The following is a 23874-nucleotide window of genomic DNA, read 5'->3' as shown; positions in this document are numbered from 1 at the left end:
GAGAGCGGAATCACCCCGCCCCGAGGCCCAAATGTATACCATCCCTAGTGACCTCACCATTGACCTTGGGGATGCCACCGAGAGACGGGAGGCACCACCGTTACCTCCCTCACCCCGGGCTCCCGTCGAGCAAGCTCCCACATCTTTTCCCCACTCCACGCCTACAACTATTATGCCCCCACCTTATGCCGGGAACTTTGGTCAAGCCCCACCCACCTTTGACTCCAACTATCCCATGTCGTACATTATACACCGAGTGAATACCGACCTTGTGTTGAGGTACATGCACGAGGTGGCCTATAATCAAGGAGTACGACCCGCCCACCGCCCTAGCTTTTGGTCCGGACCCGGAGACACCTTAGAAGTCTTCAAGGCCTATGGTATACAACCATCGGATTGGGAGATCAACTTTCCTTTCTGCGTGGGACACTTGCGTGACCCATACATGGGTGATGCCAGGCTCTATCCGAGCTATGCCTACCAAGGGAGTGGAAGTGAGGCGGGAACATCCACGGCGGCGGAGGGCATGGACTTAGATGAAGTGTGGGAGGCGGCAGCTCGCAAGGGACTGGAAGAGGAAGAGGAAAATGAAGAAGAGGAGGAGGAACAAGCGGAAGGAGGATGCAAGACGGTGAAGAGTCGCTCCGGATAGGCAAAGTGGGTGTCTAGCATTGGCAAGAAGATAAAGTCCTCCAAGTAGTAGTGGCCTTATGATTCGAGATCCTTTAGACTTTTAATTTTTATTCGGAACTTTGAACAATTTAATTTTTATGTTGTAAGCTGGCCATAAGGCCAAGACTAGTAGACCTTTCATAGTAGGATGGTGCGTGTAGTGATCACCATTTGGACCCCATGGCATGTATGATCAACCATAAGGAAGCTTAGAGGCCATTAATGGCCAAAAATTGGACTGCCCAGCGACACTCGGCTGAGTGTCGTATTCACTCGACCGAGTGGTGGTCCACTCGACCGAGTGCCCCCTTCACTCGATCGAGTAGGCCTAAAAATAGGTTCTGGAAACCCCCTGTAAATACCCCCACTCGACCGAGTGGTGTGACCACTCGACCGAGTGACTATGACTCGGTCGAGTAACTCCTAAATTCGACCGAGTACAGCGAAATTTGACCCTTTTTGGGAATTTTAGACCACCTACGACGCACTTGACCTTGAACTCGAGCTATGCCGACCTACTAAGAGTCGATTTGCCATAGAAAACCCACACGATAGACCTTTATGAATTGTTTACTCTTGACCTTGTCAGTTGTTTGGACGGTATAAGAAAATAATCGAACTACAAATGATTATATGATGGCATAAAGTTCATGAAAACATGTAGACATTCCGTAATAATAGTGAAAAAGTAAATAATAGTAGTGAATACACACCACGTGACGAGTTGGTAACACTAGTACGTGTTGTGGCGGTCCGATATGATATGTGAATGATATGTTGAATGTTAAACGTGGTTGCGTCTAGTCATAAAGAGTACTCATATACATACATATATACATGTGGTAATCATACACAGCTTGTGGTAATAATGTTAGGTTACCGGGAGAGCGTCATGTAAGATTTATAGCCAACTTCGGGACGAAGTAACCTTTTAGGGGGAGTGAATGTAAGAACTCGGATAAATTTAGAAAGAAAGAGTGTAATACGTAGGAAAGTAAGGAGAGTGAACAAGAAAACTTAGGATAGATAGGACACATGCGTGTAACAATAAGAGTGATAAGGGCAAGAAAATACAAGAGGACCGAGAATTAGGCTTGAGACAAGACCGAGAAACAATTAGAAAAGGGAGTGAGTGGTGAACTTCGGGGACGAAGTTCATTTTAAGGGGGGAAGATTGTAATACCCGGCATTTGTGGGACCCATACTTAGACCTAGGGACGCGTAAGGGAACCCACACGTACTCGGATAAGACCAAGTAAGACCTAAACTAGACCTAGTGGACTTCTAGTGGACCTAGTAATACCTCTAGTGGACCAAGTGAGTTGACACTCGGTCGAGTGAGGGTACACTCGACCGAGTGAGAGCCACTCGGTCGAGTGAACCGGCCACTCGGCCGAGTGAACCGGCCACTCGGCCGAGTGAACCGGCCACTCGGTCGAGTGTGCTGAGTTGTACCCCTGAGATGATATTTCGGGATTTCCATTCTATCCAACCCTATCCCATTCATTCTCCTCCTTCTTCTTTCTTACACTAAAACCCTCTCGCTTCTCTCTAAAACACCCTAAATGTCTTTCCCTCAACCTTCAACCTTGGATTAATGGTGGAACATGCCTCTATGCCCCGATCTACTTTTGTAAGTAGAAATCTCACCCTTTCCTCTTTGTCTTATGAGTAAATTCGAGTTAGAGTTTACTAAGAGAGGTTAATTAGTATTTAATTAGGTAAAATGAGTAATTAGTAACCTATAATGAGGGATTTTATGTTATAATCTAGTATATAGTGAATTATGATAGTTATTACATGATTCATGTAGGATGAGACGATTTTATGAGATGGATACTTGGTGATTTCGATTAGCTTGAGGATTATGCTTAAAGTTAGGTTATCCTACTCGGTTTCAATATTGTATAAGCATGTTTATGTGTCTTTCCTTGTCATATGCATTCATGAATCGGTTAGTATGTCATGTGTTAGTGGATGGGTTGATATTCATAACATGGGGGATGCAATTCATGAATTTTGTCATATGTTAAGTGTTGTTCTTCCATTTGTCTTGTATGGTTGTGTTTGTGTTATGTTGGAAATCTTCGATGGTGGTACTTGATTGTTGAGGAGACGTAAGACGGTTAGGAAACCGTCTTACGCTCTGGTCGCCCCTTGGAGCATCCCACTCCAAGAGGAATGGTACATTAATGACTTGAGTACGGAGGGACGCGTGTGGTTGAGACACGACGTCTGGCAGGGGATCCGGTTGGCTTCCGGACCCGCTACGTCTGGGCATGTCCTGGTACCTAATGTGATGGTCGGTATATCTGGGCGTGTCCCGGTACCGGTATGATGGTTATGGGTACGTCTGGGCGTGTCCCGGTACCGGTATGATGTTGATTTATTCGTATCTCATTCATATAATCAGCATGTTGCATATTTCCTTATTATGTCATGTCTTGCATTTATCATTGAAACTGACGTTTGTTGTGTCCGTGTAAATGTCACCTACTTTCGGGGTGGCCTGTGTTGATCCATATGATATTTCCGATCCTATGGGGAGTAGTTATTTACAGGTTAGCTTTGGTATCATGCGGGAGAAAGGACGCGGCTTGATGATCTCCGAGTCAGACATGTTTGATTAGATTAGTTTAGGAGTCATGACTTGTAATCTTTCATTATTCATTTATTCGTTGTAAACCATTAAATATTCTATTTATAAAATTGTTCTTAGATTGTATCTCCGATTTCACTACCTCGGGAAACCGAGATGGTATCGCCCCAATTATCTTGGCCGGATAGTTGGGGTGTTACATACAAGGTCTTGTTCATTTCTGATGGGTCAGTTGAATAAGGCAAGGTTGGTTGCTAAAGGATACAACCAAGTGGAAGGTAAGGATTACAAACACACATTCAGTCTAGTTACTAAATTCACAAGTGTGAGAGGCTTTAATTGTTATTGCTGCTGTCAAAGGATGGATTTTGCATCAACTTAACATCAACAATGCATTCCTTTAATGTTCTCTAGATGAAGAGGTTTATATGGAGGTTCCTCTGGGTTATTCTAAGGCTAAATCTAATGAAGTTTGCTTGCTAAAAAGATCTTTATATGGTGTTAAACAAGTTTCTCGACAATGAAATCTGGAACTTACCAAATTTGGTAAAGACTTAGAAACATTGAGGTATTTTCTAGGGATAGAGGTGGCAAGTTCCAATGCAAGCATAATTTTAAACCAGAGGAAGTACATTACAGACATATTAAGGGATGCCCAGAGGATTGATTGCAAACCAGCTACTTTCTCGATGCCGAGGGGTTTGAAATTATCCATTGATGAGGCGACAATTCTCACTGAACCAGAGGATTATAGGAGGCTAGTGGGAAGGCTTTTATATCTTAATCGCACAAAGCCTGACATTTCTTATTCAATACAACATCTTAGCCAATTCTTGAGTTGTCCACATCTTCCTCATATGCAAGCTGCATTACACTTGGTGAGATACTTGAAGCATACTCTGAACCTAGGATTATTCTATTCTTCCAATAGTCAACTTGATCTTTCAAGCTATTGTGATGTTGATCGCGGTACTTGTCTGTTTAGTGGGATCGGAGATCTTTGACTGGTTTCTGTGTGTTCCTTGGTTCTTCACCCATCTCCTGGAAAACTAAGAAGCAGAACGCAGTAAGTAAATCATCTGCAGAGGCTGAATACATGAATATAAGCCAAACATCAAGTGAAATAGTATAGGTGCATAGTTTGCTCTCTAATTTCAACATTCAGGTGCCTAAACCCATCACACTTTACTGCGATAACAAAGCAGCAAAGCACATAGGTGCTAATCCGGTTTTCCATGAGAGGAATAAGCATTTGAAGCTTGACTGCCACTACATTAGAGAACGGATTACAGAAGGACTGATTCAAACTCGGCATGTCAGTACTAACTTGTAAATAGTTGATGTCTTAACCAAACCACTAGGAGAACAGATGCACACTTTTTTTTCTCTCGCAAGTTGGGATTGGTAGATACACCACTATGTCCAACTTGAAGTAAGGGGCCGGGGGGCATAATAAATCGGATGCGAATATTGATAAGACGATATTTTACGTGTTTTTAACCCACATTTTATCTCCTATTTTATCAAATTAATAACTCGAGATAGCTTTATCGACCCACTTTAGTCTTATATAGCACATTAATTGATTAGTTTAAAATAATGTTATTTCATATTATTGTGGTAGTGCTTCTACTATTTTGTCTTGTAGGTACCAAACTCGAGTAAGAAAATGTTAAGATGGGAGAGATTGATCAAGCTGCTGCAATCTTAGCATTGAAGCCAAACGAGTGATGACCTGTTTTTTTTTTTTTTTTTTTTTTTTGACAACAATAAACTTTGATAAATAAAACGAGTTCAAACTACATAGGTTACCTTACAGTACAAACAAAGGGGCATAACCAAACCTAAAACTAATTGATACCCAAGTAACAGAAGAAAAAGTACAAGTAGTTTCAAGCGAAGAAACAAGGCGGCTCTTTTTGAACGGTGGATGGTAATGAGCGTCGAACTCGATAAAGTGGACATTCTTCCGCTTCACTCTCATAGTGGCAACTGTATTGCGGGTGTACCTGCAAAAAGAAACTGAAAATATAGACCTTTTCTTTGAAGTGGCCGAAGCTCGACCCTTACAACCTTTAGTGAGGGGACGATCTCTGGTAAGTGAAAGATTCCTGACAGCAGCGAACTCGAACCGGACTGATGAGATCTTTGTAGGATAGGGAGAGTCTGAATTAAGTCGTGTCTTCTTATCAACCTGTACGTCGATCTTCTCCTTAACCAACGCACCACTTTCAGGGTGGTCAACATTATTAATGTGAGAAAAGTTCTCCCGTGTAGGAGAGGAGTTGGGAACTTCTGCTGTCCCATGAATGACGTCATGGGGAGTTCCCGTCTGGATAGTTTTAGGAATGAGGAGACGAACCCTCATAAAATACATAGACCGTGGGTGGTAGAACACCAAATTCGAGCCATGTAGCAAATTATCATAATCTTGAGATGATAAATGAAGTGTATTATGAGGTCGCTTCTTGTTGGTGAAGCGGAATTGAGGAGATTTTGTGGTAGGGGAAGAGGAAGAATTACAGACCTGTGAATCATTCAAGTCTTCATCAGTCGTGCTGTCACTCTCATAATCCATGGGCTCATCTAGTGAACTAGAAAGCTCACAAACAGCAGGAGGCTTAGCTGAATACGATGCATTAGTTACAAACTCAGCCATCTTCTCCGCCATTTCAGCAACTTGAGGTTGGGGAAAAGACTCTAATTCCCGCCTATGAAGAGAAGAAATAAACAGTTTTCCTGCCCGAACATCACCAGCATCTACGGAGTCAACGACAACTCGCTTACCATTTTTGTTTATCACTAAAGACTGCTTAACATCATCCAACTCATGCATAATATCTTTATTATGAGGCTCAATCGAACTTGCCTCCTCCAAAGTAGTACATGCCTCCGATAACCTGTCCAATTTTTTAAGGGCTGCAGCCTTACGAAAAAGAGCTTTAGCATGTCGTGGAAAGAAGTTCAAAACCATTGAGCAATATGTCAAAGCTACCTCAGGAGCTTGAAGCTTATTCGCACACGCCGCTAAATTTAAACATAAAGAAACAGCGAACGGCAAAGTTGAATTTAAATCAAGTGGACTTTTGGCTTTGAGAGACGAACTGAGTAAACGGCATGCTTTATCATAACAATCACCCGCCTGATCAAACTCATGTTTGCGAAAAAGGTTATTACCCAAATCTTTCAGAGCTTGAATTTGAGAAAACGATGAAAAATTCAACTGGTTAAGGACCTTCAGAAATTCAATTTCCTCATCCGACAACTTCTCATTACCATAGATAAGGACGAAGTATTCAAAAAACTCGGCAGTAGAAAAGGAAGAAAGAGTTGAAAAGGGCGACATATCTTAATTGCAAAGGTAAACTATTAAAACCCAAAGCTGAAAAACTTGAAGAAAACTAGGTTAAAGTAGATCTTTATACATACTAACATACTCATATATGTCGAAATTAATTTGTCATAAAATTAAATGCGGATTTTATGCATGCAAACAATATGAAAAATAGAGGAGAAATCATGTCCTTACATTGGAGATTTCGGTTTAATGGGCACAAGAGAGATCACCTATCTCTCTTGTTCTTGAGCTTTCCCTTATGGAAGAACAAAGATCCAAGTATAGGATCTCTCCTTAGGATTAATACCCAAAGCTTTCTCTTAATTTAATTAATATTACAAGAACTAGTATAATATTAATTAGTAGAAAATTGACCCAAAATTATTATAAACACTTAACAATTTCGGTTTAATGGGGAAGAATAAGGGAGCTTTTTATCTCTCTAGAAATCTTAAATTTTGGATAATAGTTTGAATGAATAATACACTAACTAAAACTAAGTAGTGTATATTAGAAAAATATAAGACAAAACCCTTCCCTTTCTCTCTTGGAAAACCGGGTGGGTGGAGGTGTATAGGGGAGCCAATACATGCCCATATTTGTCTTCACAAGGTTAATAGGGTTGCATGGCTACTCTTGCTTTTTAATCATTATGTTTACCACTAAATAAAACAATTAATTAGCTTAAACCTCTCTTATTATTTCGGTCCATTTGATAATATGGAATCCATATTATTTTTGTCAATTGTCAATATGTCACATGTCACATGTCACATAAATTTGTTATGTATTTTTAACATATTAAAAATCAACGTATTATCAAAAATACGTCACATACAAAAATCGACTTAGTAATATCATAATTACTTGTACCAAAAATTTTACCAATTTATAAATCACAACAGTTTGTATTTACAACAATTCATTCAATTTTAATTGTTACATTAAACAATTATTTCATCCGAGTAATGATACAATTCAATTACTCAGACCGTATCTCATTTAATCACATTTCAATTTGATACGTAAATTTTACTCCCAAAATCGTCCGTCAATTTTCAAGTAATTTAATTAACTCGCAACATTATACGATTAATTAAATAATCAATTAAGAGTGTTGCCCTATAGGTATGACCTAGGGGGTCAACTGATCACCACCGTCGCGACGACAAAGAATGTCAAACTCTAGTCACCAATCATTACCGATATATGTTGACCATTGACATAAATAATATTACTTCCCAATTGTATTCTTTATAATGAGATTTGAACATGTGATCATCATGATCAACAGTCGTGATCGCATTATTGTCGGAGGACACATATTCCAACAGATATTTCTCAACTGTAAATACTCGGTATATATACCAAAACTAACACTTGTAATTATTACTTCACATTAATACAATTCCATTTTATTTAGCTTTCTTCTTCATTCAATTAGACATAAGAATTCTCTCAATATTGCAAGCTTGATAATTGTTCAACAATGACGTTCACCATGATCTTCATCTTTTCAAATTATTTGTCTACAAACTCCCCGAACTTCTTACTTGAGGAGTAAAACGAATACTCCGTAATAGAAATAGACCGCGAATGTGTCGATGTGCGTATTGAGTGGCAAGAAACTTTGAGCAAGGAGTACCATAAGTTTACTGCGGGTAGTATGGATATGATCGATCGACTCTTTTTATCGTAAGATTATTTATTCCGCATAATAAACTTATTAAAGTTGTATGAAGCTTGAAGCTCACAACATGCAAGTGCATTTTTGCATGTTGTGAGGATATATTTTTTTCCAGAAATAAGTGGGGACAAAAAAGAGGTATGTTGTATGTGAGCATATTAAAAACATGTTTGAAAACACACATTGAGTGATTAAGATGTGGCTGGCAACGTGCATGGCCTCGGATCGAACTTCGAAATTGACAGTGATACATATACACATATAATCATATAGTGTGGTAAGGGGGGATGCACTTCCACTCTTTCGCACCACAAACTTGAATGAACGCTGTTCTAGTTTAATTTCGGCGGAATATAGTACTCTCTACGACTCTACCAATACCATTTTTTTTTTGTCTTTTCCATTTTCATTTTTTGTGATCATAAACCCTGAGACCTACAGCGAGTAGGGTATAACAAGTTTGCAAAAAATAAATTGCTTAATTTTTCCCACGTTTGCAAATGGAGAAATTTTGTGTATTATTGGTGTACCACGTTCTAGACCTAACAAAATAAATCTGAATCTGTAAGGCTAAAATACCTAAACCTGAAATTAAATGGAAAATATATCAAGTGATATAACCGATCAAAAACCTCATATGAGTAACCGAAAATCAATTCAATTCAAATCGAATTGTAATTGAACTGAATCCGTTAAGAGAATGAAAATACATATTAACGTGACTGTAAAATATTTATTTTCTCAAAAAACATTTCCATTTTAAGAGTTTTTCATTGATTATTTATTTAATGTTATTAAATTGTTACCTTAAAATTAAGAAATACTAAACCAATTTTGTTTTCCCTAGTCTTAAGAAATTTATGACCTAAAATCCACCTGAATTAATACTGAATGATCTCTGAACTGATACTGACATTAAATCAAACGGACCGATTTAACCCGATCTAGAATCCAACTCAATGACTTATTTGCTAGGTTTACCACATCAGTGTAGTCCACAAATTGGAATTGTCCATGCCTCTCATGAATGATGAAACATAATCTAAATGATATAAATATAACACATTCTCATTAGTTAAGGTGTACGGTAATATGATATATTAGAAATTTTTGTATAAATAATCACCTTCTCATAGCTTGTTCATGTCGTCCAACATTAAAAGTAAAGCCATGGCAAAACAAGCTATTTAAGTCCAACCATTTTTTTTATTTTTATTTTTTATCTCAGACACTAATATCCCTTTTTTTTTTGCACCAAATAATTAAAAATTACGGATTAAAATTCTCCTCTATCCATCATATGTTGGATTTCTCTTTACTTTCCCAATACAACCCCATATTATACAACAAAAACTACTCTAGCCTTTAATTTGAAGTATAACCTTTATCAAGACAATTTCTTGTTTCAGACAGATTATTTCCGTCTTTTTAAAAAGACGGGATTTTGTGACCATTTTATGGTTAAATATAACCACAATGGTCTAGCTAATTTTACTGTTTATAGTAACTTATTTTTTCAAAGTGGTCACATTTACCTGTAAAATGGTCTCAAAATATCGTCAAATTCGTGTTAAAGGAGACCAACTGTTATCATGGTGGAAGGTAAAGATAAAGATAAAAATGGTTGACCGTTGACATAGGTCATATCCGAAAGACAGTAAGAAGGGTAGATGTAGGAAAGATGGTGATTGGCAATATCGGGGAATACTTATGATCAATCGACAATGACATCAATTTAGTAGTGCCGAATCTCCTTATTCTCTACTCAAATCATTGCCATGGAGAGAGACCGACTATTTTCACATCGTATATGTCTTAGCCTAATACAAAGTAGTTAAGATAGATATACAGTACTTAAGTAATAGTGTCCTCATAAGTCTCGTATTTTTTTTTCTCAAAAAAAAAAAAAAAAAAAAAAAAAAAGTCTCATATTTTAATTCCTCTTTCTATCGATTGTAATTGTAATATCCTTGTAGTCATTTGACAAAAGGAGAGAATAAAAATAATTTGTGGTGAGATTAAACTTTCTTGACTCAAAAAAAAATATATATGTATTAAACTTATATGTATTTTTGAACAAAAAGAGTACTTGGTATTAAACTTCTCCTACATTTTGCACAAATAGGATTATAAATCTAGTTGTACCATGAGCATTGTACAACCAAGGTATAAGAATCCGAACTTATATGTATTTTTTCTGAGCTAATTCAAAATTCATGTTTTTAATGTTTAAATGGATAAGTTCAGTATTTTCTACTAAAGCTCATACGAGTATTATTTAACATAAAGCTCGAATACTTTATCACAAAGCTCAAATTCTACACCGTACAACATATACAACTTGTTGTATAATCCATAAATTGTACATTTTGTATGCGTCCCAAAATGAATAAAAATATAATCTGATTTAACTTGTCCAAAATAATTAATGTGAGTAGTAAGACAGTTAATTTGCGATAAAGTAGAAAAATTCTGTATGGGCCATTGTTTTAAAAGAAGCTAAGGTGGAAAATGAAGGTGATGGAATATAATCCCACTATAAATAAAGCACTAAGCCAAGCCTATTATTCTCACTAATCGTTTCCAAGTTGAATACAAATATTTTATGTTTTAGATGCTATACTATCTACACAATAACACAATATTATAGGGAGTACATTGAAGTGAATATTATTTTAGACAGACACTAAACTGAAATAATAATAATAATAATAATAATAATAATAATAATAATAATAATAATAATGGGAGAAGAGAGAGCTAATCATAACAAGAATGTTAATGAAAAATGTGTGTTTGATTCTTCATTGGATTACAAGGGTAGGTTACCCCTTAGAGCTTCCACCGGTGTTTGGAGAGCTTCTCTTTTCATCATAGGTATACTGTCTACTATTCTCATCCTTTTTTGAGACGCACCGTGTTTTAGTTATGTTTACAACTCAGTTTTTCCTTTTTTTTTTTTTTTTTTGATGACGAGGGGTTGAATCCCCCGGGCCTATGCATTCCCGCACCACCACATAGACCATGTAAGCCACCCCCTTCGGGGGCAGCAGTGGCCAAGTGATCATCGCCCCAGCTGGTAGTCGAACCCGGGACCTCTCAACTCCTGCATTTCTGCAAGCTTCAAGGTTTAACCCGGCTACCACTGGACTAACACTACTTGGTTCAGTTTTTCCTTTCTTGTTATGTATAAATCCTTATAAATTCCTTAGCCGCTTCGTTTTATAGAAATGGGTATTAATTAGTTGCCCTAGGCATGTACTTTACAGTTACATATATAACAAAGTCTTGACAAAGAGTAATTATACTATAACAAAAAATCACAAAATTGTCTTTAGTGGATCGGATGGTTATGCAATGTTTTATCGTAAAACCGCTTTACAGGGGATCGATCTAGTACTGTGTCGTCTAATTAACTCTTGTTAATTCCATCTATGTCTTACATGAATAACATGATGCACTATATATTACAGCAATAGAGTTCAGTGAGAGGCTAAGCTACTTTGGTATAGCAACGAGTCTGATGATATACTTGACAAAGGTCATACATCAAGATCTTGAAACAGCAGCAAAAAGTGTCAACTACTGGTCTGGTGTCACTACTTTGATGCCGCTACTTGGTGGATTCTTAGCCGATGCTTACTTGGGCCGCTTCTTCACCGTCTTCATCTCATCCCTCATATATATCATCGTATGTAACCTATTTTCTAAAAACGGTCTTACATTAAATTATATATTGTAAAAGAATTGCAACACAAAATACAACTCGCTCTTATATTATTGCATGCTGCTGTCTCTTCGCCTTTACCTTTTGACACGTCGTCTACTTAATATATAATGTATAAAATCTTTTGTTATAATTAAAAGTGATCGATGTGTCACAAGGAAAGATGAAACACGGAAATTGGACATATAGATGATAATGTATTTGGTCTAGACTCTAGATTTAACATATTGCATACTTTATTATTACCAGGGTTTAGCTCTCTTAACAATGTCAAGGTTAGTACCAGGCTTGAGGCCATGTGATTCGGGGCCCTGCGCGAATACAAGGGAGATCCACGCTGTCGTATTTTTTCTATCTATCTACTTGATCTCTATTGGAACCGGAGGGCATAAACCGTCTCTTGAAAGCTTTGGCGCAGACCAATTCGATGATGATCATGACGGAGAAAGAAAGAAGAAAATGTCTTTCTTCAATTGGTGGAACTTTGGGCTATGTAGCGGCCTTCTGCTTGGTGTTACATTGATCGTGTATATCCAAGACCGCTTTGGTTGGGGTGCAGCTGATATGACGCTCATGATCACCATGAGTATAAGTTTAGTAATATTCATTATTGGAAGACCTTATTATAGGTACAGGAAGCCGAGCGGAAGCTTTGTAACGCCCATGTTGCAGGTGTTAGTAGCAGCCGTTGCAAAGAGAAAGGTTCCGAATCCAAACAGCGCAACTGAGCTGTATGAAACTCCTATGGAGCCACAAACTAAGAGGTGTCTTTGTCATACCGACAAGCTTAGGTATGACGCTTCTCTATTTTTCTCATATTCATGTTTAATAAAAAATAAGCGCAGCTAGTTTAGTGAGAATGTATATATATATATATATATATATATATATATATATATATATATATATATATATATATATATATATTATATTATGACGTCTAGCTAAACATTAATTTTGATGACGGTTTTAGATTCTTGGACAAAGCGGCCATAATTACCGACAACGGTATTCCAGAAGAAAAGATAAGTCCATGGAGATTAGCCACAGTGACTCAAGTAGAAGAAACAAAGCTTATTCTGAACATGATCCCTATATGGATAACATGTGTACCATTTGCTGTTTGCTCATCACAAATAACTACATTTTTCATCAAGCAAGCCTCAGTAATGGACCGTCGGATTAACAACAATTTCATGATCCCGCCTGCAACAATCTTCGGCCTTTCAGCCATCGGAATGATAGTCACAGTCATAGTTTACGACAAAATCCTGGTTCCTATTGTCAGAAGAGCTAGAAATGATGAAAGAGGAATCAGAATTCTAGAAAGAATTGGCTTAGGAATGATTTTCTCGATTATAGCAATGGTGTCAGCAGCTTTGGTTGAACGGAAAAGGCTTAACGTTGTTGACAACGATCCCAATATGAGCTCGCTTTCTATGAGTGTATTTTGGTTAGCACCACAATTCGTCATAGTAGGAGTGGCGGACGGTTTCACCTATGTCGGATTACAGGAGTATTTCTACGACCAAGTACCTGATTCTATGAGGAGCTTAGGAATTGCTCTTTACCTTAGTGTCATCGGAGCTGCTAATTTCGTTAGTAGTTTGCTTATAGCAACTATATCTAGTGTCACGGGTAAGGCCGGAAATAGTTGGTTTGGCAAGGATTTGAACTCGAGCCGCTTGGACAACTTCTATTGGTTCCTTGCAGTTATAGCAGTGCTAAATTTATCGGTATATGTGATGCTGGCACGACAATACAAGTATAAGAGTGTTGAGAAAAGAGCAGATGTGGTGGTTGCTGATTGTTATGATCATGACAAGTTTCACCCAGAAGCTGCAGTATAAAACCCTAGTTTATATGCTATCCTTTTATGTAACTATAATATCGTTTGTGCTACATTTATGACTAGGTTATTGCAGGACAAGGTTTTATTCAAAAAAAAAAAATGTTCGACTATTATGTTAGGAAAATTGTAAGTGTGTTATGATAACTTGGACATCGGTTTGAATCGCACAAGTGTTTCCCTTATTCAAAAAATAATGTTCGATTATTATGTTAGAAAATTTGTAAGATTGTTATGATTCGCACAAGTGTTTCCCTTTAGCAAGGGATCGGGCAAACAAACACTCTTGTTCTTGGCTTAAGGATCAAGAGACTACCAATAGAGTTTTTGATGTTTGCATTGTATTTCAAAGTCGAGTTTCAATTATTTTTCCTGCATATATGAACAAACTTTTCCATAGGCATACTGTGCACACTGCACAATGGATAACAAATTAACAATGCTATCTACATGTTAGGAATTAACATTGACTGGAAGTTTCAGCTGCCGTAACACCTTCACGATAGTTGGCCGAGTAATATAGATACCGAAAAAGTCACCAAAAAAGATGGTATGAAAATAAAAATAACCTTCGACAAACGACGTTCATAGCAGAGTGCATTGCTTCTGTTCATCATAACAAAGTGATGGTCAGGACAACATACAATCCCACAAGCTGATGCAATCTTCCCCAGCCTTTGCACATATTTCACTCCGTAATCTTCAGATCACGTAAACCAACCGAAACACATGCATCTCCACCTTCGGGATCAATATCTTCAGCTTCGCAATCACTGCTGAAATCCCTAGAAAGAGAAGGAAATGAGCAAAACCTAATGAGCTATGATAAAAAGTAGGGTAATTCAACAAGAATACTCCAAACTATAAACCGTCTTCTCAAAATACTTCGAACTTCAATTTAACTCACAATAAACTACACTCTCCTTCTCGTATTACACTCGGGTAACCGGCTTACCTGTTTAGCAAGTCAGTCCCCTCAATCTTCATGACCCACCCTAGTACAGTAGCTACCCTTATCCTCATTCCTCACCCCATCACCAACACCTCAACCGCCACCTTATTCATCCACAATCACCTTATTCATCAGCCCCAAAACCCACCCATGACGACCCATCCTAGTTTCTTTCAGCAAGAAGTTCCAAAGTCGTCAATCGTCATAGAGGAAGTACAATCATTGATCTTCTCTTCATTAACCTTGAAGGAAACTTTTGGGATACATTGCCATCATCAAACGACATTTCAGATTTCGAATTCAGTGATGATTGGACAGTGAAACATTGAGTATTGTGATTATGATTATAGAAACTATGGTACAAGAAGAGTGGCTAGTGCATATTATCGTTGTTTATAAAGCTAGAGAAAATCTTAGGGCAGATTAATTAAGCTTTTATCCTAGATTCTGGTGAGTGGTGATAGTAAATATGTGTTTTCTAGAAAGAATTCTCATGACCTCCCGAACCCTAAAGTTAAGATTTACCCCCAAATTGTTTTGGGGATTTAGGGTTATGTTAAAATTAAATCGGCTGTTGGCGGAGGGGTACGGCGACACTTTTGGAGATTTACGGTTATGTTAGATCTCTGAAAAACTGAAAATACTGCACAATAAGAGCTGTTCTGAAAACCGGGTCATTTCATAAGAAAGACCTAAATAGCAACACTTTTTCACTGTAAATTTTGTAGCCATGCCAGTATGTTGCGTAAATGAATTGTTTAAAATAAAATAAGAAAACAACTAGTTTTCAAGGTATAAAAGAAAATTCATAGGAACTCAACATATGCACATCTTACACACTCTCACAAAAACATTTAAAAGCTAACGTGTAGTATCTACCCAAAAAGAAAAAAAAAACAATACTTTACTTTACTTCCATGTTCCATACTTTCATCCCCCACGGATTCCCTCTCCAATCTGCATTAGCTAAATTGGTATAACAATTCCCGGAAATAATCAAGGACAATTGCAGAACCGATTCGGGTTCAAAGGAACAAAAATAGAGATCAAACTTGCTTTATTGAGTGATTAACTATTTCATCGAATGGTTATCTAGGTTAAGGTTGAAAGAGAATTCCCAGAGAGATGCTAAATGTAAGGATTCACAAAAGCTAATGACTTCCAACTAGAAACAATCTACTTATGTCCCGTTGCTAGATTTCTGCCAATAACAGAATTCTATTACGCTCAATGAGTTGTTGCACATCATCCAACTCATGAATGGTCACATTCCTAGGCATATGACCTCCATGTTTCCTTAACTGCGAAATGTGAAGCACAGGATGAATCTTCGAGTGGTCTCGAAGTTTTAACTAGCAGGCAACCTCCCCTGCCTTGCTACTATAGAAAAAGTAAGTATTATGGGGAAAGCTTAGCATTTTCCTGCAAAACTACAAAAGCTAGTCTATAGAGTTGTAACTTCCCACACACAAAAGCACCAACCATGAAATGCTTGCCAGTTCTATCCCAAGCAACCTTCAAATGGAATTTCAGTAACTTGATACATTCCTCCCTTGATGCCAAACTCATACTGACTGCAGCAACCCTGCTACCCCCAGCAACATGAGGAATTTGGACAGCAGGAGTTTGACCATAAACAATATTGTATGGAGTGATAGTTGAAGAGCGGAGGTCGGAATTTTGACAACATTCTAGTATCCATTGAGGTTGCTTTAATTATGCATAGTTAATTATATAGGGTTAAGGGGGATCTATGGTCTAATTGAGGGGTTAATTTAGGCAATCTAATTAACCTTAATTTTAGTTGCAACAAAATTGACAGTTAATTAATCTTAGCTAAATTAATTGATTGACTTAGTAATTCCGACCTTAAGTGAAATTTTGGTTAGAATAGACTTGTTGTAATCGGTAGGACGTCTTAATACATAGCAAGAGGCCGTTACGGTTGTTCTTGAGCGTTAATTGATCTGAGACGAGTCAGACGGCGTTAAGTGTGTCTTAAGATTAATTTATTAGATTCGTCTTGACCTGTTGAGACCCCGACAAAAGACCATAGTGACCCAGTGACCCTGGATCCCTTTTTTGTCTATCTTACATTGTTTTCGATTATTTATTTTTAGTTCTGTATTCATTTGATTTAGTTAATCACGAATTCAATCAGCAAACCTGCTACCCTTAAATAGTCTAGACTCTAAATCACTAAACTAGCGATTAGATATAATCACCTCTTTGTGGATTCGACCCTACTTCCCTTGCTATATTGTTAAGTGGAACTCTAGGGTTTACTTTTAAGCTTTAACTAGGTGACACAATTAAGCCTGTCAATAGCTTGAACTGCCTGCTTCAAAATTTCAGAAGATATGTATTGTATAAGTATCGGAAGAAGCGATACGAGATATCGCAATAGCTCCAGGCGAAAATAAAGAGCAAAAAATTGGCCACTCATGTGGTCAATCCGCCAATAGATACGCCCTGGGAAAGGCCCAAGGTGTTTCACTAGCCATGTTTTTTCTTCCTCTATTTCTTTAACAAAAAAACGACTATTTAAGGCCGAATTTTTCGAAAAATGAACATCACAAAACATTAATAGATATTTGAGATGTCATGGACTCATGGTATGGGCTTATAACTTCCCTATCAACTATAAAAAAAAAACCCTTAAAAGGTGTAGCACAAAGAATGAAACAAAGTACCGATGAACAACGTGGGCAAGAAAAATAAGCCTGAAGAAAGAATAAGAAGATTCTTACATTATGTGATGTTCGTAACTACAAATCACTATAGTTTCGCCACACTTGACGAAATTCTTCACGGAATGTATTCAGCCGAGCTTTCAGATTAGGGGTCCTAAAGCTTGCATGAAGCACGGTGGCTGATGACAAGACAAGAGTCAGGCAAAAATCTCAAGCATAATGAAAGTCCTTGGTAATGGAAACGGAACAAATAAATATTGAATTACCGAGAAGTCCAATTGAAAATGCCCATAGAACAATCATGAGACCACAAGAAAGAAGCCAAAGGAGAATACTCACTGAAACAGCGAGTACAAACAAATTAGATACAATCATACACCCCATCAAGATAACTCAAAATATCGTCAAGGATGACTCACAGTCTCATTTCCAATATAACTTACCAGTAGAAAAACTCAACACGAATACCCAACGACGCCGCCCACATATGTATATGGCCCTTTTCGCTGAGGGACGGCCACGAATTACAGGCCTAGTACATTTCAGAATTAAGAAGGATAAACAAGGTATTGTGAGACTTGGATACAAAAGGCTTCATTACACAAGATGAAAATGAAGCGACTTACGTAAGTGGAGGCCTCATTTTGGCAGCTAGATGTGGAGAAAACCGTCTCACTGTTCTTGTAACCTTCTCACTAAATGTACCAGCAAAGCTGAGAAACAAGGATAACACATCAGTATAATATAGAGAAAATAGAAGGGAAAACACGAGAAATAAAGCATGAGGCAGTGCAGTCAGATATCATTTTAATAACAAAATTAGTTTTCCCGAATTGTAATACTAGAAATACATTAATCGATATGTTAGTCTTGGGAGTTGTGACTAGCTTTAATAGTAAGGGGGCGTTTGGTTGGGGATCTATAGGAAAGGGAAAGGGAAACAAAGTTAATGATTTCCTTTGTTGGTGTTTGTTTGACACAAACAAAGGGAATGAAATTCCCTTCCTTTCCTTACCCCTAAATCCATCTAATTCCTTACCCCCACCCACCCAAGGTATGAGATTTCATTACCCTTGTTACCTTTCAACCACCTTATTCACCTACCACCCACACTTGCGACCAGCACCACCAGGACGCCATCGCCCACGCCACCACTACCACCACCATGACGCCACCACCATCACCACCACAGCCACCCCACCACTGTCACCACTATCTGCTTCCTCATCCCTAACTCCAACACCACCGTAACCCGTTACAACCACCACCACCTTATACCAACGTTAACCCTGAGACCGGCGACACCTCCAACCCACCTACACCGGTGCCTCCCATGCCCTACAACTCCTTATTCTCATTCGAAATCCCCATTGTAAACACCCCTCAAAAGCCTCGAAAAACTCTCCCCCACCCCTAATAACAGCAGATCTGGTGTCTTTAGGGATGAGGGAGTGAACTTCGGTGGCGGGGGAGGGTTTTTCGAGGCTTTTGGGTGGTGCGGTGATTGTTTGAAACGGAGGTTGGGATGTATACGGTGGTTGTGCAGGGGAGCGCGCGCCGGCGATGGTGGTAGTGTTACCCCTTCACTTCGGAGGTCAGGCTGTTGAGGGTGATAGGCAGGGGTGGTCTTGGCCTTTGGTGGTGGTTGGTTGGTGGTTGAGTATAAAATGAGTGGTTGGTGGTGTTAGTTTTATTCCTTTGATGAACAAACCAAACAACAAAGGAAATTTAGGGTAATCCCATTTCTTTCCCCCTCTTTCCCTTTCCCTTTGATGAACCAAACGCACCCTAAGTCTCTTGTAAAACAGATTTACGATAAAACATTGTAAGACCATTAACAAAGTGCCTGGATGCCCTTATTAGCAAGTTATGGTAGTTAGTGGAGGGGGGTAATTAAGTAAAGTAACTGATGGTTTTACAATAACCTTTATGTGCAACCGATGTATACAAGAATTAATGCTAGCTTTAATACAACAAAAGCTGCAACCGTCCAAGTGCTAATGAAGACAAAAGATCAATTTCAGGACAGTTCCAAGTCCAAATGAATCATATCTAAAATTACAAGATTGCCATTGACGATATCATGCACACAAAAGCAGGTATATTTTATATGATTTGGAAGCTGAATTTCTTCTAGAACTGTACCAATCATATATAAATTACTACATCCCATGATTTTTATCATCATGCCCGATCAGTCTCTTGGTATAGTTAAGCGGGGATCTGTGTATATTCACCCAATAAACCTGAGCACTTGCGGGAAATCTTGAGGCATTGAAGTGACGTTCTTGTATTATTTGTTGTTGTACAGATGATGTTATTGACTTGTTTTCTAAAAGATCAAGGCAAAGAACCAAGGAAAAATAAGAGAAAGAAATCACTCCTCATAAGTCAGAACTGTCTCTCGGAACTTCAGTCTAGTGCTTTGACTGCTTCCATAAACGAAAAGAGAGAGTACAAGAATGGGAGAAGAGAGAAGAATCAGATAACCGAGCTGGCCTATTGACTTGCATCTTCCCCTATTTCAGTTCGCAATTACCTTACCTTGGATGAAACTTCAAACCGACAACTCAGGATGTGAATTGTCTGAGCAGCCAACAGTACTCAGTGCCATAAACTCTTAACACTTTCAAAAAAAGATGCCCCTTTAGTTATAGAAAATAAGAGCTAGAATAAAAAATTAGCCATGAGCCAAAGCACCACCATCATCACTCTTCGCTCTGCCACCGGTTAGGGTAATTAAAATAGAAGAATGCAATAGGTGTGAGAATATTACTCCTTCGTATTCAACTGACTCTTTACGTTTGTTCAAATTGCCTTCCTAAAAAAAGCAAACGTAAAGAATCAATTAAATAGGAGGCTGTATCATTTAGTATTGCACACCAGACCACAACAAGACATTTCCATTCACACCAACAGAATAGCATTCATCCATGAAAGAAAGACCATCCCTATTAGAAGTGTAATTGTTCACCACTCTTTCAAACTAAGGAAAGAACCTTTACGAAAAAAAAAAAGGTAAATACAAACATAGCATCATGGCTATCATACCTATCATTCAAGAACGCTATGCTAAGAGCTGTTAAAGCAGCAGCAATAAGTGCAAGCGGTCTTCTTAGAAAACCCAAACCTGTATACATAAAACACAGTCAAAATTGATAAAACCCTAATTAAGCAAAATAACGCATGGAAAGAACTAAGGTTGCTGAATTGCTCACCAAGAATAACCACCATCAAGATGAAGTAGTTCGTTCGATAGCTGCAGTACACAAAATTAGGAAACATTGAGCATCAAAAACTTTCCGAATGTTCAAGTACATCATCAAAAACAGCAAAAAGATAATTCAGTGATACGCATCAAAATGAGAATAAGGCTAGTTTAGTCATTTATCTCTTTTGTTTCTTATCCCCCAGGCCGCAAGTCATGATAGCCTATATAAGGTCATTAGGTAATTTGTAATGATCTATCCAAAGAACTTATATGAATGAAAACTAGCTCATGCTTGTTAGTTATTAGAATCCAGGTGTTTAATTACACTGCAATTCTAGTAAAATGGGTAGCCTATCAATATTTGATTGAACAGCTGCATTTCTATCGTTATTTGCTTAAGTTTCGTAATTCTTCCCATTTGCTCACCCATTTTTATTTTGATCGTATCATTCAGGCATTCAGCTAATTCTAAGCAGCAGAAACAAAGAGTCAAAAAATAACAAACAAGAACCACAGTATTACTTCTAAAGGTGGGCATCATATAAGATGATACTGTACTTCCGTTAGCTTCATAACACATGCAATTTATGTGCAAATGAAATCTTCAAAATTAAAAGGGAGCATTAAAAAAGTTGAAAATTATTTTCCAGCAAATCAATAGCTGAGTTAAGCTGACACTCAATCAGAGTAGAAAATTTTAACAAAGAGCATGTTAAAGAACTCCCTCGAAGTGGTCAAAATATAAAATGCATATTCGTCTTCCAGAACAGAATATCCAAGTATTACATCAATCAAAAAGATGGGAATGAGAACGAAGAGGACTAGTGTCAAATTACAGGGAAAGTGAAGAGCGTTCCGAAATAGCAAGAGCTAAACCATAACCTAGTATTTTCTACTCAGATTGAAGTTGAAGAAGGGTGTGGGCAAAAGAGATATAGACAAAGAGAAAGCTTTGAAAAATGACAGCTTGACAAGGGAGTGATGCAGCTAAAGGCTATATAAAAAAGGAATATGGGATAAATAGATACTCTCAAGTCTCAAGCTACCATAGCTTCATAGTAATTTCATCAACAAATTTGCTAAGAAACTGTCATGTGTAGTTTTTACAAACAAAACAACAGAGGCATTGTAAAACAGGAAAAAAAATACAGTCCACAAATTCCAGAGATGCAAATCCAATCATCCGATATATTTTAGCACCTATGTTTAACGATTCCCCACACATTTATTACATATGATTCCAGTGTCGAATGCCAAAAAAATTACAGAAAATAATTCCAACACCACAACTATTTTTGATTAATCACCACCCTCACCACAGCTTCAACCACAAAAAATCAAGGTCGCAAGTTTTTCTGACATTTCATACAACTAAATCCATAACTCGGTAATTCATCCAATTCCATCCATCATCACACAAATTTACCCACCATGAAATTACATATAATGATCTAAGTTTCACTGCTTCATACCACTATCGACATCCCTAAGCACGGCCCAACAGTAATCATTGCAAGGACATTTTACACAAAAGTTAATGTGATCTCTTATCTATTATAGTAACTCTTTTAAACGATAACCACTTTCATAATTTTATTGAACATTTTGTCACTGCCAATGATCTTTTTCATTCAGGGAAGAATTTTGCATAATTAGTTACCATTTTAATATTTTAAGTGACCTTTTGCTTCCAATTGTGAAACAGTCACACCTTTTACTGATTGTAAAAGCGTTTACAAGAGACTTGCTGCTTCGATACACACCACAAGGTAAATAACATCATCATCTATGATCTTGAAATTGGTTATCAAGGAGGATATCACCTCAAAACACGGTCATGGTAACTTTTAAAACCCTAATAAACCCATAGCAACGTCCGTGCAAGCCTCTATACAACCACAAGGTAAAGAATAACATCATCATTTATGATCTTGAAATTGGTTGTCAAGGAGGACATGACCTCAAAACACGGTCATGGTAACTTTTAAAACCTTAACAAACCCACAGCAACGTCCATGCAAGCCTCTATACAACCACAAGGTATTAAATACATCCATCATTTATGATCTTGAAACTGGTTGTCGAGGAGGATATTAACTCAAAACACAGTCATGGTAATTTTTAAAACCTTAACATACAAACAGCTATGCCCGTGCAAAGCTTCACTACACACACCCTACGAAACTCAATAGTCTCTTAACTAATCCACCACGCCCGTACTCATCGCCATCATTAAATACAAGTAAAGCTCAAAGGCAGAACCAGTATCCGTAGTTAGGCTTCAAAATTTTCGAGGCGAGTTAAGCAACTAGTAATGTAATAAGGTAAACTCGAAAAAATCATAAATTTCAACTACAGAATTAAAAAGTTTTTAATTCTCCAATGCAACCGCCCCTGCTAGTCCCCCTAGTTCCGCCACTGCTTATCGACAATTAAAATCATCGAAAAAACATCATGATCACCAAAATTAACAAGATCAAATTAAACAAATATACAAAAAATAAATTGAAAATTAGAAAGAAAGGTGTGATGATTACTAGTAAAGGTTGCATTTGAGGCGACTATTCCATTTAGAGAAAGAACGAGGAAGGGTAAATCGGGAAAAAAATTCAGAGAAAGGTCGAGGTGGTGATGACCAATCTACTTCTCTAAGCGCATCCATTAGATCTTCCGCTGTTACGCTTCCCCAATCCATTTTGATTTGATTCTATTTGAATTGATTTGAGTTTTTCCCCAATTTAAAACCCTAATTTCAGTTAATTTAATTAGAGGGAGTAAGGGTTTGATTGATTGCTCCGGGAGAGAGTTGATGGTTGAGTGTTACGGACGGAGTACTATAGTTTGGACGAAGAATAAGGTGGAGAATTTGGTGACTTTGTGACTTTTTTTTTTTTTTTTTTTTTTTTTTTTTTTTTTTGGTCTTTGTGCGAATTCTAAGGAGGGCTGATTTTCATCGATGTTTTTATTCCAAAAGACGATAACGCCCCTTGCACATTAACACTACTTTCTCTCTCTAAACATTTTTCTCTCAAATTCTAGTAAAAACCAATTAAATTAAAAAAAACATCAATTAGCATGACGGAACCCGAATCACCGGTAAGCAAATAAAAAATGTTAGAAAATAACCCACATCGACTAGAAAACTTA

General features: G+C 37.7%; 2 protein-coding genes across 3 annotated transcripts; one reads left to right on the top strand and one right to left on the bottom strand.

The window, feature by feature from the left end:
- The first annotated feature begins 10814 nt into the window (after positions 1-10814).
- Positions 10815-14068, top strand: LOC141653427 (protein NRT1/ PTR FAMILY 5.6). Of its 2 annotated transcripts, none has more exons than XM_074461190.1 (4): positions 10815-11172; positions 11769-11986; positions 12272-12813; positions 12996-14068. In XM_074461190.1, the coding sequence occupies exons 1-4, from the start codon at positions 11040-11042 to the stop codon at positions 13870-13872; spliced, it is 1770 nt and encodes a 589-aa protein (XP_074317291.1). In that variant the 5' UTR covers positions 10815-11039; the 3' UTR covers positions 13873-14068. The 2 variants fall into 2 exon arrangements, with proteins under 2 accessions (XP_074317291.1, XP_074317292.1); XM_074461191.1 differs by lacking the exon at positions 10815-11172 and adding an exon at positions 11335-11423.
- A 95-nt stretch (positions 14069-14163) lies between these two features.
- On the bottom strand, positions 14164-23661 carry LOC141653428 (PRA1 family protein A1-like). The gene is made up of 8 exons (XM_074461192.1): positions 23265-23661; positions 20735-20775; positions 20568-20646; positions 18143-18229; positions 17960-18048; positions 17783-17854; positions 17574-17695; positions 14164-14656 (listed from the first exon to the last, which is right to left on the bottom strand). Exons 1-7 carry the CDS (start codon positions 23420-23422, stop codon positions 17592-17594), a joined length of 630 nt encoding a protein of 209 aa, XP_074317293.1. The 5' UTR covers positions 23423-23661; the 3' UTR covers positions 14164-14656; positions 17574-17591.
- Positions 23662-23874: the final 213 nt, after the last annotated feature.

The sequence above is a fragment of the Silene latifolia genome, chromosome 4, assembly GCF_048544455.1.
Source record: "Silene latifolia isolate original U9 population chromosome 4, ASM4854445v1, whole genome shotgun sequence".
NCBI lineage: Eukaryota > Viridiplantae > Streptophyta > Magnoliopsida > Caryophyllales > Caryophyllaceae > Silene > Silene latifolia.
The sequence above is the reverse complement of the archived record's forward strand: the minus strand, read 5'-3'. Positions and strand labels throughout refer to the sequence as shown.

Excerpts from the sequence above, each read along its gene's own strand:
- LOC141653427 (XM_074461190.1), top strand. The coding sequence starts at position 11,040 with ATGGGAGAAGAGAGAGCTAATCATAACAAGAATGTTAATGAAAAATGT. Across the intron at positions 11,987-12,271 it reads CATCCCTCATATATATCATC|GGTTTAGCTCTCTTAACAAT; the intron begins GTATGTAACCTA and ends TATTATTACCAG. Across the intron at positions 12,814-12,995 it reads TGTCATACCGACAAGCTTAG|ATTCTTGGACAAAGCGGCCA; the intron begins GTATGACGCTTC and ends TGACGGTTTTAG.
- LOC141653428 (XM_074461192.1), bottom strand. The coding sequence starts at position 23,422 with ATGGATTGGGGAAGCGTAACAGCGGAAGATCTAATGGATGCGCTTAGA. Across the intron at positions 20,776-23,264 it reads CTCAAATGCAACCTTTACTA|CTATCGAACGAACTACTTCA; the intron begins GTAATCATCACA and ends TGTGTACTGCAG. Across the intron at positions 17,696-17,782 it reads ATTTTCAATTGGACTTCTCG|CCACCGTGCTTCATGCAAGC; the intron begins GTAATTCAATAT and ends TCTTGTCATCAG.